The sequence below is a fragment of the Trichosurus vulpecula genome, chromosome 5, assembly GCF_011100635.1.
Source record: "Trichosurus vulpecula isolate mTriVul1 chromosome 5, mTriVul1.pri, whole genome shotgun sequence".
Taxonomy (NCBI): Eukaryota; Metazoa; Chordata; class Mammalia; order Diprotodontia; family Phalangeridae; genus Trichosurus; species Trichosurus vulpecula.
In genome coordinates, this window is record NC_050577.1 from 286,781,107 (window position 1) to 286,803,395 (window position 22,289).

General features: G+C 40.7%; 1 protein-coding gene across 1 annotated transcript in view; it reads right to left on the reverse strand.

The window, feature by feature from the left end:
- Window positions 1–538: 538 nt before the first annotated feature.
- LOC118851357 (tyrosine 3-monooxygenase-like) overlaps window positions 539–22,289 on the reverse strand; it is a 73,018-nt gene continuing 51,267 nt past the window's right edge. Inside the window, 4 exon segments of the mRNA XM_036760802.1 lie at window positions 539–577; window positions 2,369–2,540; window positions 3,324–3,457; window positions 21,980–22,075. Of these exon segments, the coding sequence (XP_036616697.1) occupies window positions 539–577; window positions 2,369–2,540; window positions 3,324–3,457; window positions 21,980–22,075 (441 nt within the window).

The window sequence follows — 22,289 nt, forward strand, 5'->3', positions numbered from 1 at the left end:
ATTTAAGTGAGGAGGGCTGTGCAAAGTCACCAGCCTCACTTTCTCCTCCAGAGCCATGTATTCCAGTGGTGAGAAATAGATCAGGATGACTGGAGATGGCCCCAAATGTAGTGGTTGCAAGATAAAGATAAAATAGAAGGAAGGTAGTTTCATAGGGGAAGGCACTATCAGCCCCAGGGACTGAGAAAGACTTCATGAAGAAGGCAGTGCTTGGGCTGATCCTGGAAGGAAATTAGGGGTTCTAAGAGCCAGAGATAGGGAGGGAGAGTATTCTAGGCATAGGAAATAGAGATATTGCAGAGTAAAACTGGCAGACCAGGGAAGGAGTCACCTCTCTGTTGGAGGTTTTCTGATACAGGTTGGATAACCACTTGTTGGGGATAGATATGAGTCAGAAATGTGGTGTTTCAGCCAAAAAAAGCTAATGAGGTTTTGGGCTGCACTGAGAGGCATAACTTCCAAGAACTGGGATGTGATACTCCCTTTGTACTCAGCTCTGATGAGATTCCATCTGGAGTATTGTGTTCAGCTCTGAGCATCATGGTTTCAGGAGGATGTTGATAAGTTGGAAGATATCCTGAGAAACAGAGAAGGGCAAACAGGGTGTCATATGAAGATTGGTTAAAGGGACTGGTCATGTTTAACCCCTAGGTTAAATTTGCCATTCCTAGGGAGGCAAGATGTCATGGGACTGGGAGGCAAAGACTCATAGGGGACATGTTAGCTTTTTTTCAGGTATTTGGAGGTTTGACATATTGAGGAAGATTTGAATGGTCATCTCTTCATTCCTTGTTTTGATTTGCTCCAGAAAGCAAAACCAGGAGCAGTGGGGTGGCAGCTGTAAAGTGGTGTGTTGATTCTTGATAACAGGAAAACCTTCCAAATAATTAAAGCTGTCCCAAAGTGGGATGGTTTATCTCAAGAGGTTGCCCATCTCTACTTTATATCATTGTCCCCAAAATGCAGAACTTCAGAGTTGGAAGGGACTCAGCTTGTTGTGGTTGTGTTGTTCACCCTTCATTTTCAAAGAGGCCCAGCAGCAAACTAATCAAATCTATACTTAGAAGTGATACTGACAATGTATCCCACAAGTGGTCCCTTAGTATTTTTCAGTCCCCAGCAAGTGAAAGAGAACCCACCACCTCTTCAGGCAGCTCATTTGGGACAACTCTATCTATTAGTTAATTTTTCTGTACTTTAAGTCAAAACTTGTCTCAAGTGTTATTCTTAGTTCTCGGGATTGTAGGACAAGCAAAGTACAGTTATTTCTTCTGCAATGCAAGAGACCTTAAAGCACTTGAAGATAGTTCTTATGTTTCCCCGAATCTTCTCTTCCCTGGGCTACTGGTTCATCAACAAATCCTTATATGGCATAACTTCAGATCCCTCCCTATCCTGGTCATCCTCATGTGGATTTACTAACATCTTTCCTCAAATGATGCCTGGTGCTGAACACACTACTTGACATACGGTCTGTTCAGAGAAGAATACAGGAGAATGGCCAGCTCTTCATTTCTGGAAGGTATGTCTTTCTTAATTCAGCCCAAGATTACATAAGGTTTTGGTTGCCATTTCACACCATTGACTCATATTGGTCTTGCAGTCCACCAGGAATCACGGATCTTTTTCTTTTTTTTTAGGTAAACTGTTCTCTAGTTAAGTCTCCCTAATCTCGTACTTGTGAAATTGGCCTTTAAAAATAATATAAATGTAAAATTTCACATTCATTTCTATTAAATGTCATTTGTTGTCCACACAGTGGCCCACCTGTAGAAGGAAGGGAGGGAGGGAGGGAGGAAGGAAGGAAGGAAGGAAGATGAAGGAGGAAGGAAGGAAGGATGGAAGGAAAGAAAGAAGGAAGGATGGAAGGAAGGAGGGAGGAAGGAGGGATGACAGGAAGGAAGAAGTGAAAGGAAAGTGAAGATGAGAAGGAAGGAAACAATACCAATTATGTACCAGGTCCTGTGCCAAGCACTTTACAAACATTAGCTCATTTGATTATCACAACAACCCTGGCAGTTAGGTGATATTTTATCCCATTTCATAATTGAATAAACCAAGGCAGACAGAGGTCATGTGCCTTGCCTAGAGTCCCACAGCTTGTAAGTGTGTGAGGCTGGATTTGAATTCACATCTTCCTGACTCCAAGACCCTAGTTTCCATGTGAGTTTGACACCACTGGCAGGAAACTTAAAGAATGAATACAATTCAGCATAGCACACCATTGACCTTGAAAACAGCCTGAGACTCAAATGTGGAGTTAGGCAAATATACTAGCTATCTTCTAACCACTTAGACTTGGGCCTTGGGAAGATCTCAGAGGGAGACCTCTATTAATGAGCTGGATTGAGCTAGATTGGATGGGGACCCAGCGGGAGCTTAAGCTGCTTTCTCCAAGTGTGCCATGAAGATGCTCCAGGTCTGCTTTCACTTGGTGGAACACCATCTTGACTTGCTGGACTGAGTGTACAACATCGACACTGCAAGTGAAAGGATCGTAGTGGACCAAGAAGGGTTTCTGGATCTTCTGAATATATTTCCTACCAGAAAAATAGAAAGCCCAAAGTCAGTCCCCCATGGGTAAACAGAGACTAAATACACAGACAATCCTAGGTCAATTTAGTTATGATATTAGAGAGTTACCGAACTTTTATTAAGTACATACTCTGCACCAGGCACAATGCTGTGCGTATACAAATATTACCTCATTTAATCCTCACAACAACCCTGAGAAGTAGGTAGTATTATTATGTATGTTTTATAGTTGAGGAAACTGAGGAAGACAGAAGTTCAGCGACTCGCCCAGGGTCATACAGTAAGGAAACATCTGAGGCTGAATTTGAACTTCCTGACTCCAGGTCCAGCTCTCTCTCCACTGTTTCATGTAGCTTCCTCAAGGCAAAGAATAGTGGAATTGGAGTCAGCAAAACTCTGAGGTTAAGTCCCATTTCCAACACTTAATAACTGTATAACCTTGGACAAATCATTTAACCTGAACATGAAGTGTTCTTGACTGAAAGATGGAGATGACGGTGATGATGATGATGATGATGATACCTATAGTATCTGCTTGTAGGACTGTGGGGCATTATGTAAAGCCTAATTCTCTGTGTAAATGTCAGCTGTGATCATCAGGAAACACAGTGCACCTGGACCTAATTGTGGCTGTGCAAGGAATATCCTGCCTTCTCACTCAGTTGGGTGACTGCCCTTTGGGGGGAAATGGCTCAGTACGCTGACTGTCTACACCCTCCTGCTCTGACCCTAACTCCCTGAAGTGTCACACAAACCCACATCTGGCCTACCCAAAGGCTGCTACTCACTGGAGCTTGTCCTTGGCATCTTCTAGACTTTCTGACACAAAATAAATGGGCTGGAAGGCCTGGTCTTGATAGGGCTGGACCGCAGCAACTTCAGGTTCAAACGGCTTGTGTTCTGGCTTGCTTGATAAAGCGTGCTGAAAATAAAAAATGAGGAGCAGAGAAAATTGATGAATGTGCATTCCAGAGCATGTAGGTCTTGTCTAGTTTCAGAAAAAGCCCTGGATTAGGGAGCTCCTAGATCTACAGCTATGGGGGACTTCAGAGGTTGTTTCATCCAATCCCTTCATTTTAAGGAGACAACAGAAGCATAAAAAAGTGTGATTTGCCTTCAGAGTAGTGAGAGGCAGAATCAGGACTTGAAATCAGGACCTTTGACTCCTAATCCAAACATCTTTCCAGTATCCCTGGATTCACTAGCTTGCTGGGGGATCTTGTTGTTGTGTGTCCTTCTTAAAGAGGACCATGACATCAGGAAGGTGATGCCATGAATTGCAAATGAATTGGATTTAAGTGAGGGAGGGCTGTGCAAGGTCACCTACCTCACTTTCTCCTTCAGTGCCATCTGGGTCCAGTGGCCAGATATAGATCAGGACAACTAGAGATGTCCCAGGATGCAGTGGGAGACCTTGGGCTTTTTAAGCTAATGTCTTTCTCAGGTCTCAGTTTGCCTGAGGCAACACCCATTCAGTGATTAAGGCTCAGTAAACAGAGGACCTTGTATTGTACCCCAGTAGTTCGAGGGCTCAGTTTTCAATCAATGAAAAAGTATTTCCCATATACTTACTGTGCGCCAGACACTGTGCTTAACCAGAAAATGGTCTCTGCCCTCAGTTCTTAAGCTTGTTTTTGTTTCCTAGCCCTCTTTGGTAGTCAGTCTGGTGAATCATGCTTTAAAATGTGTAAAATAGAACCCACAGAGAACTAATTCTATTGAAATACATTTATTCATAATATTGTATAAAACATTCATTGACCCCAGGATAACACTTGTCTTGTCTACCATGTGAGGTCATTATCTGTGTCTGATTAGATAATTCATTGGGAAAAATCTTTGAAAACTCAAAAATGCTATCAAATGTGGAATATTGAAGCAGTGGGTAAAATGCGTTTATTACTGTGTTCCAATCACTAAGATAGGAATAGGACTAGAAAAAAATGTGAAACAAACCCTGCTCTTAAGGTGTTTCCATTCAGTTGAAGGAATTTGCATTCTCTACTCCATACTCAATAAATGTTTGCTAAGGGGGAAATGGGAGGTATGCAGGTAAGTAGAATTTAATCCTTTAATTGACAAAACTCTTAGTATTTTAAGTATGTCTGAAGGAAATTTTTCTGGAATGTGTTATATGCAAGAGTATTGTAAAACTGTTCAGTGGGGCAACTTTGCTCAGAAATGAATTCTCAAAGGGGGAAAAAGCCATGGAATTTCTTGGTAGTCTCATGGTTTGCTGGTCGTTTTCCACAGAGAATGACTGTATGTATAATAAACTATGAAAGGTCAAAGCCAGCCTTCAAAAAACAGATATGGTTCCGTTGACTGCATTTGAACAGAAAAAAAAAAAAACTTTTTGCCTTTTCCATTAATTTTGGGTGAGAGAGAGGCACTGTTCATCTTTGGACTGGTTCCTATTTGATGCTCAGAAAATTCTGATAATGTTAAATAGAATAGAAGCTTCCTGAGGGTAGGGACTATCTATCTATCTATCAATCAATCATCATGATCCTCCTCCTCCTTGTCATCGTCATTATCTTTGTAACCCCAGTATACCATGTAAGTGGAGTATGACACATAGTAGACACAGCAAATGATTGTTGGATTGAATCAGAGAATGCAGTTGAGGTGACCAAATTGTATATTTAGCACCACAGAACTGAGTAGTTTTTATTTAATTCAAAATATAATAATAATCATGGCAGATAGTATTTACATATTACTTTAACCCTGGAAGGTGGGGGCTATTATTATTCTCATTTAACGGTTGAGGAAACTGAGGCAAGCAGAGGTTAAGTGAGTTACCCAAGGTCACGCAGCTAGTAAGCATCTGAAGTCAAATTTGTGTGGTTGTAGACACAGCTATTTCTGACTTTGTAGGCCAGAGCCATGAGGTCACAGCCACTTAGTGTATTCTGGGTCTGAAATGAGAATCAGCTTGTCTCAAACAAAGCTCAATAAACAATTGTCACTGGGACACACATGGTATGAGGGAGCAAAGACAGAGACAGGCACGGAAAGCTTCCCCTCTACCAGGTTCCCCAGAGATGCCCTAACCTGCCACGATGTGTCCCCCACCTTCTTTCAATAAGACCATTCACAGCCTTTCCAGAAAGTCTCAGTGACATTGCCCCTGACCCTGCAGCTCTCTCTCTGTTTTATATGCTGTTGCTAGGCAGCCTCAAAATGCAAGATGGGCTGATGCCCTCATTAAAACTATTGGCAGGAGTTACTGCCTTCATGTCCCTAAAGTGCCGACAATGATCATCCTTGTATGGTGATGTGAACTAAAAAAAATGGTGATATGTTTCAGCATGTCCCATGAAATGTACAGGGCATGGCTTGTCCTCACCTTAAAAGCCCCCAACATGCTTTTCTAGTTTCCAGTTCTCATGTTTCTTGGCTCCCTGGTACAACCAAGCGTCCTGAAATAAGCTACAACAGACCATTAAAGGAAGCAGTGTAGTCCAGTGGAAAGGAGGTCAGTCTTGAAGTCAAAAGACCTGAGTTTGAATCCTATATTTACCACTTCCTACTTGTGTGACCTCAGACAAGTTTTTTGCTTTCAAGAGACTCAGGTTTTTTTTGGTATGTAAAAGGATGGACTTGGACTGTCTTAATATCCTTTCCAGCTATAAATATATGATCCTATGATCCCAGGTCATCTACTCAAAGCTCATTGGTTTACTTACAGATAATGAAACTCATGCCCAGAGAGGTGATTTATCCAAGGTCAGATAGTTATTAAAGAACAGAGTCATGGTTTGAACCCAGGACCTTGCCTCCAACCTTGAAGGGCCACTTATTTGCCCCATACTGAAAGCAACACTGTTGTACCATGAAAATTTGGGTTTCCCTTTCTTCCTCCCTTGTTCTCATCTGTCATCTCCACTGTTACATCTCTCCTCCTGGTGTTTCCTGCCTTTTCTTCTCTGTATCCTTCTTTCTTTTTATTTCTTGTCATATTCCTTGACCTGCGGCTTCCCCTTGGCTGAAAAAAAGCTTTTCACTGCCTGTCTACTCTAAGTGTCTCCAGTCTATAAGAGGGATGCTTCCTTCTGGACACAAACTTGACCAATCACAATTTGTCTTCACCTCTTCTCCAGTTTTCTGTTTTTCTGTCTCCTCCCACCAACTTCTTGTGTTTTCAGTCCTTCAGTTTCTTCTTAATAGATAGTTGTTCAGAATGATTCTGTTCTTGTTTAGTCATTTCAATCATGTCTGAATTTTCATGACCCCACTTAGGGTTTTCTTGGCAAAGATACTAGAGTGGTGTGCCATTTCCTCCTCCAGCTCATTTTACAGATGAGGAAACTGAGGTAAACAGGGTTAAGTGACTTACCCAGGGTCACCCAGCTAGTAAGGGTCTGAGTCCAGATTTGAACTCATGTCTTCCTGACTCCAGGCCTGGAGCTCTGTCCATTGTACCACCTATCTGTCCTCAGAATGGTTTAGGGTATTTGATTTCTGAGTGCTACATAAGTGAGGACTGGGATTCTCCATAAACTTCGGGGGATCTTAGTAGAGATAGAGAAAACCTCAGAGGCCATCCAGTTCAATCCTCTCCTTTTGCACATGAGGAAAGTGAGTTCCAGGAAGGTTTAATAACTTACCCAATGTCAAAAAGGCTGTAAATGTCAAGGTAGTAATTAAACCCAGGTCCTCTAAATCCAAATACTCTACCTGGAAGGGGAAAGAGAAAGGGATGGGTTGCTGGATGGCACAATGCTGGGCTTAGAGTCAGGAAGACCTGAGTTCATATCTAGTCTTAGACATTTACTAGCTGTGTGACTCCGAGCAAGTCACTTAATCTTTGTCTGCCTCAGTTTCCTAAGCTGTAAAATGGGAATAACAGCACCTACCTCCCAGGGTTGTGGCAAGCATCAAATGAGATAATATTTGTAAAAAGTGCTTAGCACAGTGCCTGGCACATAGCAGACACTACATAATGCTTATTCCCTTCCCTTCTTAGGAGCAGAGAGAGCTAGAAGGACTCTTCTAGGTCTTCTGACCTAACTCTCTCATTATATGAATGAAGGAACTGACACACAGAGAGGGTGACTTGTCCAAGGTCACATAAGTAGTAATTGGAAGAAGCAAGATTCAAACCCAGTATAAATTTGATTTTTTTTCTTGTGGTGAGCTTTTAGTCTAAATCCCTTACTTTCCTGAGGAATTTGATATCAAGCCCCTTCAGAATCAAATATATACAAATGCTAAATATTTACCCCTCTTCCTCCTCCTCTTTCTTCTCCTTCTTCTTCTTCTTCTTCTTCTTCTTCTTCTTCTTCTTCTTCTTCTTCTTCTTCTTCTTCTTCTTCTTCTTCTTCTTCTTCTTCTTCTTCTTCTTCTTCTTCTGTTTCTTCTTCTTCTTCTTCTTCTTCTCCTCCTCCTCCTCCTCCTCCTCCTTCTCCTCCTCCTCCTCCTTCTCCTCCTCCTCCTCCTTCTCCTCCTCCTCCTCCTCCTTCTCCTCCTCCTCCTCCTTCTCCTCCTCCTCCTCCTTCTCCTCCTCCTCCTCCTCCTTCTCCTCCTCCTCCTCCTTCTCCTCCTCCTCCTCCTCCTCCTCCTCCTCCTCCTCTTCCTCCTCCTTCTCCTCCTCCTCCTCCTTCTCTCTGTCTTTTAATTGTGTGAAGGAAATTCAGAGTGATTTGGACTCCTGAATGAAGCCTTCCATAGCCCCCCATAGTATTTTTTGGGTCCAGGCAAAGGGACCATGCAATTGGTAAAACTGTATTGGAATGAGGTCCATTTGGTCCTTCCAGTGATCAGACCTCATTGGATGCGGTCCAACTAGCCAGCTGCTTCATACTAAGACCTGCTTAATGGGGTATGTTTATCTCAAGGCCCCAGTGTATTAATAATCTGTAGAAAGCAATGACCACAGCAATGGTATTTAAAGACCCATGAAGCCCTGGAGGCAGCATTGGGTGACTCACCCAACTATAGGTTCCAAGGCTCTACTCTGCTCCAAATAGAGCATGGCTATAGCTACAGCTTGCCAAGAGTGAACTACAGGTCATTAGCTTTTACTCTATGGAGACATGAGGCTAGGCTGGTGTTAAAAGGACATGATAAAGAGTATTTGACAGCAATGGCTAAAATAAAGTAACATAAAGGGGGAATAGAGAATCTCTCTGGGACTTCGCACATGCAGTTGAAACAAGAAAAGAAAAAAAGAATCTTAGCCTCTTGGTTTAGATGGACTGGAATCTGACAAGGACTTATTACTTTAGAAACATTTTCTAGAGGTTTGGTTACATTGCTTAGATTCTCCCAGTGTGGTGATGAATCTTTCCTGGACATTTTCAAATCTGATTTGCATTTGCATGTGGCTTACATTACTCTGTGAAAGTGTGTGTGTGTGTGTGTGTGTGTGTGTAAGAAAGAGAGAGACTCAGAAAGAGACAGAGAGACAAAGTAAAACAGAGACATAGAGTGGTGGGGGGAGCAAGCTACAAATACAAAAGCTTAGGGAGAACAGGAAGTGGGAAGGGAAAGCAAAGAGAGGGATAGGGGCTGGTGAAGAGAGAAAGAAGGATTGTGGGGAGCAGGCTTCTGTCAGGAAAGGGATGGGCTAAGGAGACATAGCTCTCACTATTTTTTGGGAAACTACCCCATGTTAAAGACACTTTGGGGGGCTTCATCCACTCAAGATCATAGATCATGAACCTCCACTGGCAGGCTTCTTTTTAGTAGAGGACACTAGTAGTTCAAAGTAAGGCTGCTTAATGGGATAGCTTAGTAAGAAAAGTAGCAATAGAATATTTCCTCCATGAAGTTGGGGAACTCTCTCTCACAGATTCATATGCCATCCGTGAGAGGAGCGAAGGTGCATAGGGATCATATGGAGGAGACATACGTGGAGGAACCACATGAGGAAAGGACAAATAACATGGAGAAACAATTTGTGTGTCGGACAACGCAGGGTTGTTAATACCTCCTATTAATGCCATCATGCTGCTCTTGAGGGACCCTTGGCACTGGTCTTTTGGGGTCCTGCTCCTCCCTGGGTATCATTATATCTATGGTGCTCCTCACCTCTTTCTTGAATTTTTCTTGCTGCTGTTACCAACAGGGCTTCAGCTAGAGTTCCCGTCAGCTAAGGAGTGGGATCTGCCATTTTCTTCTGGCTTAGAGCCCAGAGACAGTGCTAGGTACAATTTTCTACCTCCTTTTTCCATAAGATTTTGCAAACAATTTCATATTCTAAATTGTTGTGGCTTTTGGCTGCCATCTTTCTCTATTTGGAAAGGAGGTCAAGTGTTATTGGCCAAGATGATTTCTAATTTCTTTTGGTTCCTGGCTATAAAAACTGATCCATATCCTAGGAAATGCTAATAATGTCAGTGACAATTCTTTTATCCATTTCCTATGTTTCAGAATCAACAGCTTATCTAAGTGGGGAGGTTAAGGTTGACCCTACTGCAGACCATAAGTTGTTAGTTTTATTCTTTCTTTTAATTTGTTATTCATTTTTCTTTAACAAGTAGTTGTGTGCAGCTCACTATATATAGATAGCTGATTTGACCATCACTGACCAGTCATTTTATATCCCCTAAAAATAATCGACTTTCTTTCTTGTGAAGTTATTTGGTGATTACCATGACCTACCCTCTGACTCTCTTCTTGAAGGAAATATTCCTGATATGTAGATGTGAGGCTTCTGAATAAAGCACAAGCCTTTGTCCCCTCTTGTTTCTTATTCTTAAACCATGCATTCCAATGTTTAGTCCTTAACACCTCCAAAAGGTTCAACATCAGATATGAATGGTTTTATCAATAGAAGTGCCACTATCATCTGTCTTGCCACTATACCCTAAGAGTATTGGCCCTTTTCATTTGCTCTACAGTTGAAATCTTTGATGCGTACTGCCATCTCCATTACTTAAAGAACCATGAATTAAAGTCCATGCAGATTTAAGTTTTAGACTTCTTCATACCACCCCATTCTCTGTAATAGATTTTGGTACCTTGGCTGCCGTTTATCTTCATGGTAGTTCGTTCATTGGTTTTGTTATTTTTTTGTTTATGTGTTTTAGCAGATGCTTGTCATGAGCTCTACAACATGAGTTGATTCAGCCTCCAGTGAAATGATGCTTCTTGTTGTATTTGGATGTACAATAAAGCCAAACACTGCCAAATCCATTATTTGCCTCTTCCAGAAAACCATTGAAGCATCCTTCCATTTAGCTGTACCTTCTTTGGATCCTCCTGTTTCATTCCTAGCAAAGATTTCAGAGATGTTAAGATTCATTTTCTCCAATAGAATTTTCACTCATTAGTCTCTGCACAACTTCACATTTAGAGTATCAGTGGCTCAGATAACATGATGGGCAGTCTAGAAAGTACCCATATCTTAGCATCCTCTACTCCCTCTTTCCACTGATTTTCCATTATCACTGAGAAAGCACAGGAGGGAGGGACATTTTTGTATCTGTCTTTATTTTATGAGTGGCTCTGGCCAAAGAATTCTTCATCACCAAATATCCAGCCCAATGGCGATGATGATTTTCATAGTTAACTCTCTTGGCCTCCGGGAAGCATAGATAGTCTGTTACCATGACTGTAGCTAAAGCATTTCCAACTTGGTGGAGCCAGTCTGAGCTTATACTCCTCGAGGATAGCCTTTGAGAACCAGGGCCACCTCTTTACCATGATGAGAGATCAGCATAGAATTTTGGAAGGGAATTCTACATTAAGTATGTAGGATCATTGAATCATAGGATTAGAATTGAAAGGGGCCTCAGAATCCATCTAGCCCACCCCCCCATTTGATAGTTGAACAAAGAGGTTCATACATAGGTTAAGAGATTTGCCTGGTGCCATAGCTAGTAAGTATCTGAGGCATTTAGATCTTTCTGACTCCAAGTCCAGCATTCAGTCAATGCCTTCAATTTCATTTGAACAGCAACCTTGTGTTCATTATGCACACATCTTCTCCAGTAATAAATACTCTACTATATTTTATACATACTTTAACTTTACAGTGGTTCTGTGATCTCATTGATATGGACAATCTCTCCATTGCTGGAGATTATGACCTATGCATACTTTGGGGGTCCCCTCTAGTATGACATTTGGCGATCCTATGATTTACATTGTGGTAGATGCTATTTGGAATACTGAGTATAAGATTTGGCTGGCTCCTGTTCTCACCTTGGGCAAGACATCTAAGCTCTGTGGGCCTCAGTTTCCCCATCTGTAAAGTGAGAGGATTGAACTAGATGGCGCCTAAACTAACTTTCAGTTATCGATCTAGGATCTTCTCTGGAAGCCCAGAGAAGGGACCTATGGATAAGTCATTTCACCTTCCTCATTTTCCTCATATGTAAAGAGATCCTGGATCGCTTTCCTTCCAGATTCTAGAGCCATGATCCAATAACTTTTGGCTTTAATTGGGTATAAGAAGTTAATTATTAAGTAATTAATCAGTGGAATATATCATCAATCAATTAAAATTCGTTTCATACCTACTATGTGCCAGACACTACCTATAACCTTTTTCAAGTCATTTAATCTAAGTCTTAGTGTCCTCACCTAGACAAAGGGTGTAATAATACTTTTGCTTCCTACCTCACATTACAATGGACGCTGCCATTTTAAGAAAAGCTCATTGATTTCAACTCATACTCTTGGCCTTGATTATCTTAGATCCCATCCGTTCATAGGCTTGTGATTCTGAGCTATTTTTATTCAAAATATAAAACTATTTTCAGTTAACTGAAGTTTTTATAAGCAATTACAGTGAGCCCTCAGTAAAACTGTGATCGAGGCAGCCAGGAGCTCCAGACCCCACTTCTTGTCAATGGAGTGCTCAGGGGAAAAATGTATGCATGATCCATTTTAATAGTTCTCTTTGACCCGAATTACTAACATTTTCTCTATCTGTTTCTTAAGTCCAATCAACAAAACAATAAATCAACCCCTGATTTGTAGTGGTTGCTTACTCCTGAGGTGTAAATACTTATGCTGAAAATTTAGCAATCCATTCTGGCCAGTACACCCGCCCTCACCTTTAGGCAGCTAGTGCCCCCATCGCTTATAAAAATCTGCCCTCTGGAAAGTTTTTATAGCAATCATTTGCACCTTAGTGTGAATTTAAGCTATGGTATGAAAATTCTTCATTGGGAATTCCTTGTACCAATAAAATTATGGGTCCTGCCCTGATCCCTCTCATTATTACTTTTCCCAGTCCCTGAACGATAAGTATTATTTCTAAAGTTTTGAATAAGAGAGGGAGAGTAGGATAGATGGCATTTTGGAAATTCAACAGGCTTTTGAAAGGTCTCACACAGATCCCTGACATTAACACATAGATTCAAAAACCATATTCTCCTAGTAATATCACATGGCTGCAAATAATGGGATATCACAAACTCTAGAAAATCAAAATTATAAGTGAACCAATGCAATTGAAAGATGCCCAGTGGGTGTAAGTGGGCAGCATATCCCCATCAATGACTTGTTAGCAGGAGGCAACATGAAAAACATCAGCATAGAAATGTATGATTTAAAAAAGAAGGTAGTCTCTTGCTCCATTCCATTTAACTCAATTTAACAAACATTTGCTATGCATCTACACTGTGCTATTCACTACACAGTGGGTTAGGTCCTGGGGTTACAAGGGCAAAAACAAACAGACAACTTCTGCGTTGAAGGAGGCTTTCATAGGTAGGCTCCAAGTCTCATTCTCTGCTGCACAGGTACCCATGGAATATTCAAACATCTGCACCTAGGCCTCTAGCAGGTTGGGGCAGTCCTCTATTGAGAGTTTATAGAAGGACATGAATAAAAATCACATAGTGTAGGTAAACATGGATGAGTTATATTGTGCAGCACCAGTGGGTGTCAAGGCCTGTAGGTGTATCTCTCACCTTTTTATTTTATTTTTTTTAGTGTTAAGTCTTTTTTTTCTTTTTTCTAAATTTATTTAATATATTTAGATTTCAGCATTGATTTTCACAAAAGTTTGAATTACAAATATTTTCCCCATTTCTACCCTCCCCCCACTCCAAGATGGCATATATTCTGGTTGCCCCATTTCCCAGTCAGCCCTCCCATCTGTCACCCCACTCCCCTCCCATCCCCCTTTCCCTTCTTCTCTTGTAGGGCAAGATAAATTTCTATGCCCCATTGCCTGTGTATCTTATTTCCTAGTTGCATGAAAAAACTTTTTTGTTGTTGTTGTTGTTTTTGAACGTCTGTTTTTAAAACTTTGAGTTCCAAATTCTCTCCCCTCTACCCTCCCCATCCACCCTCCCTAAGAAGGCAAGCAATTCAACATAGGCCACATGCGTGTCATTATGTAAAACCCTTCCTCAGTGCTCATGTTGCGAAAGATTAACTATGTTTTGCTCCTTCCTAACCTATCCCCCTTTATTGAACTTTCTCCCTTGACCCTATCCCTTTTTGAAAGTGTTTGTTTTTTATTACCTCTTCCCCCCATCTGCCCTCCCTTCTATCATCCCCCCTTTTTTATCTTCTTCCTCCTTCTTTCCTGTGGGGTAAGATACCCAATTGAGTGTGTATGGTATTCCCTCCTCAGGTCAAATCCGATGAGAGCAAGATTTACTCATTCCCACTCACCTCTTCCCTTCCTACAGAACCATTTTTTCTTGCCACTTTTATGCGAGATAATTTACCCCATTCTATCTCTCCCTTTCTCCCTCTCTCAATATATTCCTCTCTTATCCTTTAAATTGATTTTATTTTTTTAGATATCATCCCTTCATGTTCAACTCGCCCTGTGCCCTTTGTGTGTGTGTGTGTATGTATATATAAATATATATATATATATACATGTACATATATATACCTACATATATACATACATGCACACACACATATGTATATATATGTATACACACACACACATATATATATACATATATATATATGCATATCCCTTTCAGCTACTATGGTATATTGAGGTCTCATGAATCATACACATCATCTTTCTATGTAGGAATGTAAGGAAAACAGTTCAACTCTAGTAAGTCTCTTATGATTTCTCTTTCTTGTTTACTTTTTCATGCTTCTCTTGATTCTTGTGTTTGAAAGTCAAATTTTCTATTCATCTCTGGTCTTTTCACTGAGAAAGCTTGAAAGTCCTCTATTTTATTGAAAATCCATATTTTGCCTTGCAGCATGATACTCAGTTTTGCTGGGTAGGTGATTCTTGGTTTTAATCCTAGCTCCATTGACCTCCAGAATATCATATTCCAAGCCCTTCGGTCCCTTAATGTGGAAGTTGCCAGATCCTGTGTTATCCTGATTGTTTTTCCACAATATTCAAATTGTTTCTTTCTGGCTGCTTGCAGTATTTTCTTCTTGACCTGGGAGCTCTGGAATTTGGTGACAGTGTTCCTAGCAGTTTTCTTTTTGGGATCTATTTGAGGAGGCGGTGTGGATTCTTTCAATTTCTATTTTACCCTCTGGCTCTAGAATATCAGGGCAATTCTTCTTGATAATTTTTTGAAAGATGGTATCTAGGCTCTTTTTTTGATCATGGCTTTCAGGTAGTCCAATAATTTTTAAATTATCTCTCCTGGATCTATTTTCTAGGTCAGTGGTTTTTCCAATGAGATATTTCACATTGTCTTCCATTTTTTCTTTCCTTTGGTTCTGTTTTATAATATCTTGATTTCTCATAAAGTCACTAGCTTCCACTTGCTCCAATCTCATTTTTAAGGTAGCATTTTCTTCAATGGTCTTTTGGACCTCCTTTTCAATTTGGCTAATTCTTTTTTTTTAATATTTTTTTAAAAATTTATTTATTTATTTTAGTTTACCACACACGGTTCTACATAGTTTTGAGTTCCAGATTTTCTCCCCTCCCTCCCCCCTCCCTCCCCAAGATGGCATGGAATCTCATATAACTGTCATGTATAACTTCGCATTGAATTAATTTATGCACTAGTCAAGTTGTGGAGAAGAATTTTGACCAATGACAATTCTTTCTCTGGATGAAGATAGCATTCTCCATCGTGAGTCCCCTGGAGTTGTCCTTGCCCCTTAGGTTGCTGAGAAGAACGCAGTATGTCAGGGTTGGTCCTCACGGAATCCATATATCTGTGGCTGTGCACAACGTTCTCCTGGCTCTGCTCCGCTCACTCAGCATTATGTCGTGTAGGTTTTTCCAGGTTGTTACGAAGTCTGCATCATCCCCATTTCTTATGGCACAATAGTATTCCATCACCTTCATATACCACAGCTTGTTCAGCCATTCCCCAATTGATGGACATCCCTTTGATTTCCAATTCTTGGCTACCATAAAAAGAGCTGCTATAAATATCCTTGTACATATGGGTCCTTTTCCCGCTTGTGTGATTTCTTTGGGATACAACCCTAGAAGTGGTATTGCTGGGTCAAAGGGTATGAACATATCTATAGCCCTTTGGGCATAGTTCCAAACTGCTCTCCAAAATGGCTGGATCAGCTCACACCTCCACCAGCAATGCAACAATGTTCCAATTTCCCCACAGCCTTTCCAGCATTTATCATTTTCCTGTTTTGTTATTTTAGCCAATCTGACAGGAGAGATGTGTTATCTAAGAGTTGTTTTGATTTGCATTTCTCTAATCAGTAGTGATCCAGAGCATTTTTTCATATGCCTATAGATAGCTTTAATTTCTTCCTCTGAAAACTGCCTGCTCATATCCTTTGACCATTTCTCAATTGGGGAATGGCTTGTATTCCTATATATTTGGCTCAGTTCCCTGTATATTTTAGAAATGAGGCCTTTATCAGAGATACTAGTTGCAAAGATTTTCTCCCAATTTTCTGCTTCCCTACTAATTCTTGTTGCATTGGCTTTTTTTGTACAAAAACATTTCAATTTGACATAATCAAAATTATCCATTTTGCATTTTGTAATGCTCTCTATCTCTCGTTGGGTCATGAATTCTTTATTTTTCCATAAATGTGGTAAGTAAACTATTCCTTGCTTTCCCAAATTACTTAGAGTATCAGCTTTTACTCCTAAATCATGAACCCATTTTGACTTTATTTTGGTATATGGTGTAAGATATTGGTCTATGCCCAGTTTTTGCCCTACCATTTTCCAATTTTCCCAACAGTTTTTGTGAAATAGTGAATTATTAGCCCAGAAGCTGGCCTCTTTGGGTTTATCAAAGAGTAGATTGCTAAACTTGTTGATTTCTCCTACTTGTGTACCTATCCTATTCCACTGATCCACACCCCTGTTTCTTAACCAGTACCAGGCAGTTTTGATGACTGCTGCTGTGTAGTACAGTTTAATATCTGGTGTGGTTAAGCCACCTTCTCTAGCATTTCTTTTCATTAATACCCTAGATACTCTAGACCTCTTGTTTTTCCAAATGAATTTTGTTATTATTTTGTCCAGCTCAGTAAAACAATTTTTTGGTAGTTTGATTGGTATGGCACTGAATAGATAGATTAATCTAGGTAAAATTGTCATTTTTATTATATTAGCTCGGCCTAACCATGAGCAACTGATATTTTTCCATTTATTTAGATCTAATTTTATTCGCGTGAAAAGTGTTTCATAGTTATGTTCATATAGGCCCTGGGTTTGTCTTGGCAAATAGACTCCCAAATATTTTATAGTGCCTTCAGTAACTTTGAATGGAATTTCTCTTTCTATCTCTTGCTGTTGGGCTTTGTCAGTAATGTATAGGAATGCTGAGGATTTATGTGGGTTTATTTTATATCCTGCAACTTTGCTAAAGTTGTTTATTATTTCAAGTAGTTTTTTACTTGATTCTCTAGGATTCTCTAGATAAATCATCATATCATCTGCAAAAAGTGATAATTTAGTTTCTTCTTTTCCTATTCTAATTCCTTCAATTTCTTTTTCTTCTCTTATTGCTACAGCTAATGTTTCTAATACCAAATTGAATAATAGGCATGATAAGGGACATCCTTGTTTCACCCCTGATCTTATTGGGAATGCATCTAGTTTATCCCCATTACAAATAATGCTTGTTGATGGTTTTAGGTAGATGCTATTTATAATTTTGAGAAAGGTTCCACTTATTCCTATGCTTTCTAGTGTTTTTAATAGGAATGGGTGTTGTACTTTGTCAAAGGCTTTTTCTGCGTGTATTGAGATGATTGTATGGTTTCTGCTAGTTTTGTTGTTCATATGGTCAATTATGCTAATACTTTTCCTAATACTGAACCAGCCTTGCATTCCTGGAATAAATCCTACCTGGTCATAGTGTATTATTCTCGTGATGAGTTGCTGCAATCTTTTTGCTAATATTTTATTTAAAATTTTTGCATCAATATTCATTAGAGAAATTGGTCTATAATTTTCTTTCTCTGTTTTAACTCTACCTGGTTTGGGTATTAGTACCATATTTGTGTCATAAAAAGAATTTGGTAGGACTCCTTCTTCACCTATTTTCCCAAATAGTCTACAAAGTATTGGAATTAGTTGTTCTTTAAATGTTTGATAGAATTCACATGTAGAACCATCTGGCCCTGGAGATTTTTTCCTAGGGAGTTCATTGATGGCATGCTCAATTTCTTTTTCTGATATGGGGTTATTAAGAAATTGCACTTCCTTCTATGTTAGCCTGGGCAGTTTATGTTTTTGTAGATATTCATCCATATCTCTAAGGTTGTCAAATTTATGGGCATACAGTTGGGCAAAATAATTCCTTTCACGGAAATAATACCTTTCAAGGAATTCTTCTCCTCATTGGCTTTTTGGAGCACTTTTGACATTTGAGTTAGTCTATTTTTTAAAGTGTTGTTTTCTTCAATATTTTTTCAGTATTTTTTGGGTCTCCTTTAGCAAGTCATTGACTTGTTTTTCATGGTTTTCTTGCACCATTCTCATTTCTTGTCCCAATTTTTCCTCTACTTCTCTAACTTGTTTTTCCAACTCCTTTTTCAGCTCTTTCATGGCCTGAGACCAGTTCATGTTTTTCTTGGAGGCTTTTGGTGTAGGCTCTTGGACTTTGGTGACTTCTTTAGGCTGTATGTTTTGGTCTTCTTTGTCACCAAAGAAGGATTCCAAAGTCTGAGACTGAGTCTGGGTGTGTTTTCGCTGCCTGGCCATGTTCCCAGACAACTTACTTGACCCTTGAGTTTTTGTAGCCAGAATGGACTTTGTTTTCTTTGAATGACTCAGCTTGCCTCATTGAGCTTCCCTGGACGCTGGGGCTTGCTCTTCCGGGGCAGGACCAGAGCTTCCTGTGTGATGAGTCGTGGCGCTGGCTGAGAGGAGGTGTGTTAACGTGGTCTATGCTAGGGGGAGGGGCCAAGTCAAGAACCAATCGGCCCTGGTCATTCAGGAGGCGCTTGATGATGTCAAAAACTCTATAAGAGGGGAGAGGACAGCTTGAAGATCCTCCTTTCCTTTTCCGGTTGGAGCCAGAGACGCCTACAGCTGAAGCTGAGCTGCCGGTAGCAGAGCTGACTAGAGGCTAGTGGGTAATCTTCTTACCGTAGAGGGGAAGCATGTATACGATTTTGTCTTATACCATCTCGCTTCTCTGTGGCCTCCTGGTTACCCTTATAAGGCGGACTTATTGGGCCTGGAAGCTTTTGATGAAAATATCAAAATGGGGACGCTGGTTTGTGGGCTTGTTATTGTGGAGTGTAAATACATGCTTTAGTTCTCCTGCCTTCTGCCTAGAGAATTCCTTATATCCTGCGGTTCCAGACCTTTTAGGCACATATGAGATTCTCTTTGAAATCATAAATTCTGCCTTCCTAATATAGTTTTTCGTCGGGGTATGACTGCTTGTAGAGCAAAGAGTACTTTGTTCCAAGCTTGAGGGGTTGCGTCATTGATTTCAGAGATTTTTCTATACAGCCAGCTCTGCCACACCAGCACTCCTCCTTCCTCAAGAACCACCAACCCGGACCTGACACAAATCTTCAGTAGGCTCTTCACTCCTGCTCTGATCCCCCACTTAATTCCTCCCACCACGTGGGCTTGGGGCTGGAATTAACTGCAGCTGTAGTTCTGTAGCTGCACCTCCCCCGCTGCCCCTGGGGCGGTGGCTGAACCACGAACTCTGTCACCCGTAGCTTTTCCCACTAACCTTCTCTGTTGTCTTTGGTGTTTGTGGGTTGAGAAGTTTGGTAACTGCCACAGCTCACTGATTCAGGGTACCAGGGCCTGTCCTGCCTGGCTCCTGGTCTGGTTGGTCCTGCTGCCTCCCATGCTGAGCTCTGCTCCCCTCCACTCCATGCGCGATAGACCTCATCCAGTGACCATCCAGGCTGTCCTGGGCTGGATCCCTGCTTCCCTCTGCTATTTTGTGGGTTCTGCAATTCTAGAATTTGTTCAGAGCCATTTTTTATAGGTTTTTGGAGGGATGTGGTGGGGAGCTCATGCAAGTCCCTGCTTTCCAGCTGCCATCTTGGCTCCCTATCTCTCACCTTTAATCTCCCTGAGTCTTGGTTTTGTCCAAAGGAAATATTTGGATGAGATGAAGGGAGAACACATCCCCTTTAAGAGGCTACATGGTTGAGTTTTATTGAAATACTTTCACTGTCTTTTTTAGTCTTTGTTACAAGAGATTAAAGGCAATATCATTTGGTACAGTGCTGTCAAATTAAAATAGAAACAGGGCCCTCTAAATCATCCATAAGGATCCCAGAGGATATTGACTTGGAAAACCACATACTAATATTGCCTGTGTTTTGTTGCATCTATTTATTTGGTTAAATGTTTCCTAATTAAAGTTTAATCCAGCAACTGCGGCATGTTTGACACCTCTTCCATAGTGGATATAAGGCCCGGAAGACCTGGGTTCAAGTCCTTCCCCGACACATACTTGGCTATATGACTCTGGAGAAGTCACTTAACCTCTAACTGTTCTAGGCAACTTTCTGTAAGTATAAGTTGCAAAAAATGTTCCAACCTACATTAATAGAGTGAGTTCCCCATAGCAATGAAATCTGAGGTCTAATCTCTATAATAATCTTAATAATAATGGCAACAAGAACCATAATAGATAACATTTATAGTGCTTTAAGGTTTGGAATAAAGGCAGAGAAGTGGTGCATTGGATAGAGTGCTGGGGCCTGAGTTAGAATCTGGCCTCAGACACTTACTAACTGGGTGACCCTGGGCAAGTCACTTAACCCTGGTTGCCTCAGTTTCCTCATCTGTAAAATGAGTTGGAGAAGGAAATGGCAAACCACTCCAGTATCTTTGCCAAGAAAACCCCAAATCAGGTCACAAAGAATCAGGCTTGACTGAAAATGACTGAATAGCAACAACAGTAAAGGTTTCAAAGCACTTAAGTATGTAGAGTTGATCCTCATAACAGCCTTGGGTGGTAGATGCTATTACTATCCCCATTCTGCAGAAGAGGAAACTAAGACTGAAAGTGGGTCAGCCAGCTGCTAAGTATCGCAGGCAAGATTCAAACTCACCTCTTCCTAAGTCCAAGCTTAGCACTCGATCTACTTATGCCTCCTATACAAAATGGTTCTCTGGAAGAGGAAGGAGAGAGATGCATTTTGAAATGTAGGTGATATAGAAAGAAAAACTAGTAATACAAATTAATATTTTTTTATAAAAGAAAAACATCCAGTCTTAGGCTCTCTGGGACCTCCTCCTGATTGGGCTTGGCTAAGTGGTCACCTTCATTCCCAGTACAGTAATTCTAATGGGAAAGATTGTAAACATCCCTTTGCGTTTTCCGACCCTCTCCATTCTCTTGTACACAATGCCAAGTCTTGAGAAAGAAGATAAGGGGCCTCAGGGAAATCCAGTCCTTCACCAGCAAGAGAATAAACACAGACATTCCAGATTAGAGTTGGTCTGTGGCTTTCCAGAGCTTTTGAATTCAGAGATTTTTGGACAAAATCATTTGCTGTTCAGCGGCATTTGTTAACAGTAATGAGGGCAGCTGCTTGGAACTTTGTCTTCCCTGACACATAAAAATGAAGGTCCACTTTAGCACACTTCTCACCACTACCCCCATCTAGTTTCCAAAATGGCAGTTTTTAGCAGGCTCCACGCTGCCCTCTAGTGGAAAAACTGATCAGTTTGGGGGACTTGGGAGTTCTCTAGGCCAAGAAGAGCTGAAAAGAATCTGGAAGGGAAGAAGAGCAATTCCTTCTAGTCACTGATGAATGATGAGTGAATGAATGATAATTCTTGAATAAATGAGTGAATGAATGAATGAATGAGAACTATTGAATGAATGAATGAATGATAACTCTTGAATGATTAATGAAAATGAATGAATGAAAACAAATAAATGAATGAATGATAACTCTTGAATGAATGAATGAAAACTTGAATGAATTATGAATGACAACTATTGAATGAGTGAATGATGGCTATTCAATAAATGAATGAATGAATGATGGAATGATGCATCTATTGGTGATGAATGGTGCACCTATTGGTGATGAATGATGGGAGAAGCTGAGGGCTCAGGAGTGATGAAGAAGGACTGTTTAACAAGATAGAGAACACACTTACCATCCGCTCCCCATAGGATGAAAGAAGGCCAGGTCCATAAGCCCTGATGGTCCCACTCTGTTTGCAGAGACCAAATTCCCCAGTGAACCAATAGACCTGATCATGCAAAAGAGAAAAAGCAAATGGTCAGAACCAAATCTTTCAGGAATTGCATTAAAGAATGGGAAGATCTCATGAGATTTTGAAAGATCATTCCAATTGGAAATGATCCTTTCCATTTCTCTGAGTACTCATCCCTTTTTTGTTTGAGCTCTCCTTTGTACTCATCAAACTACAGAGTGTGGTTTAGTGGATAAAGTGCTCGACCAGG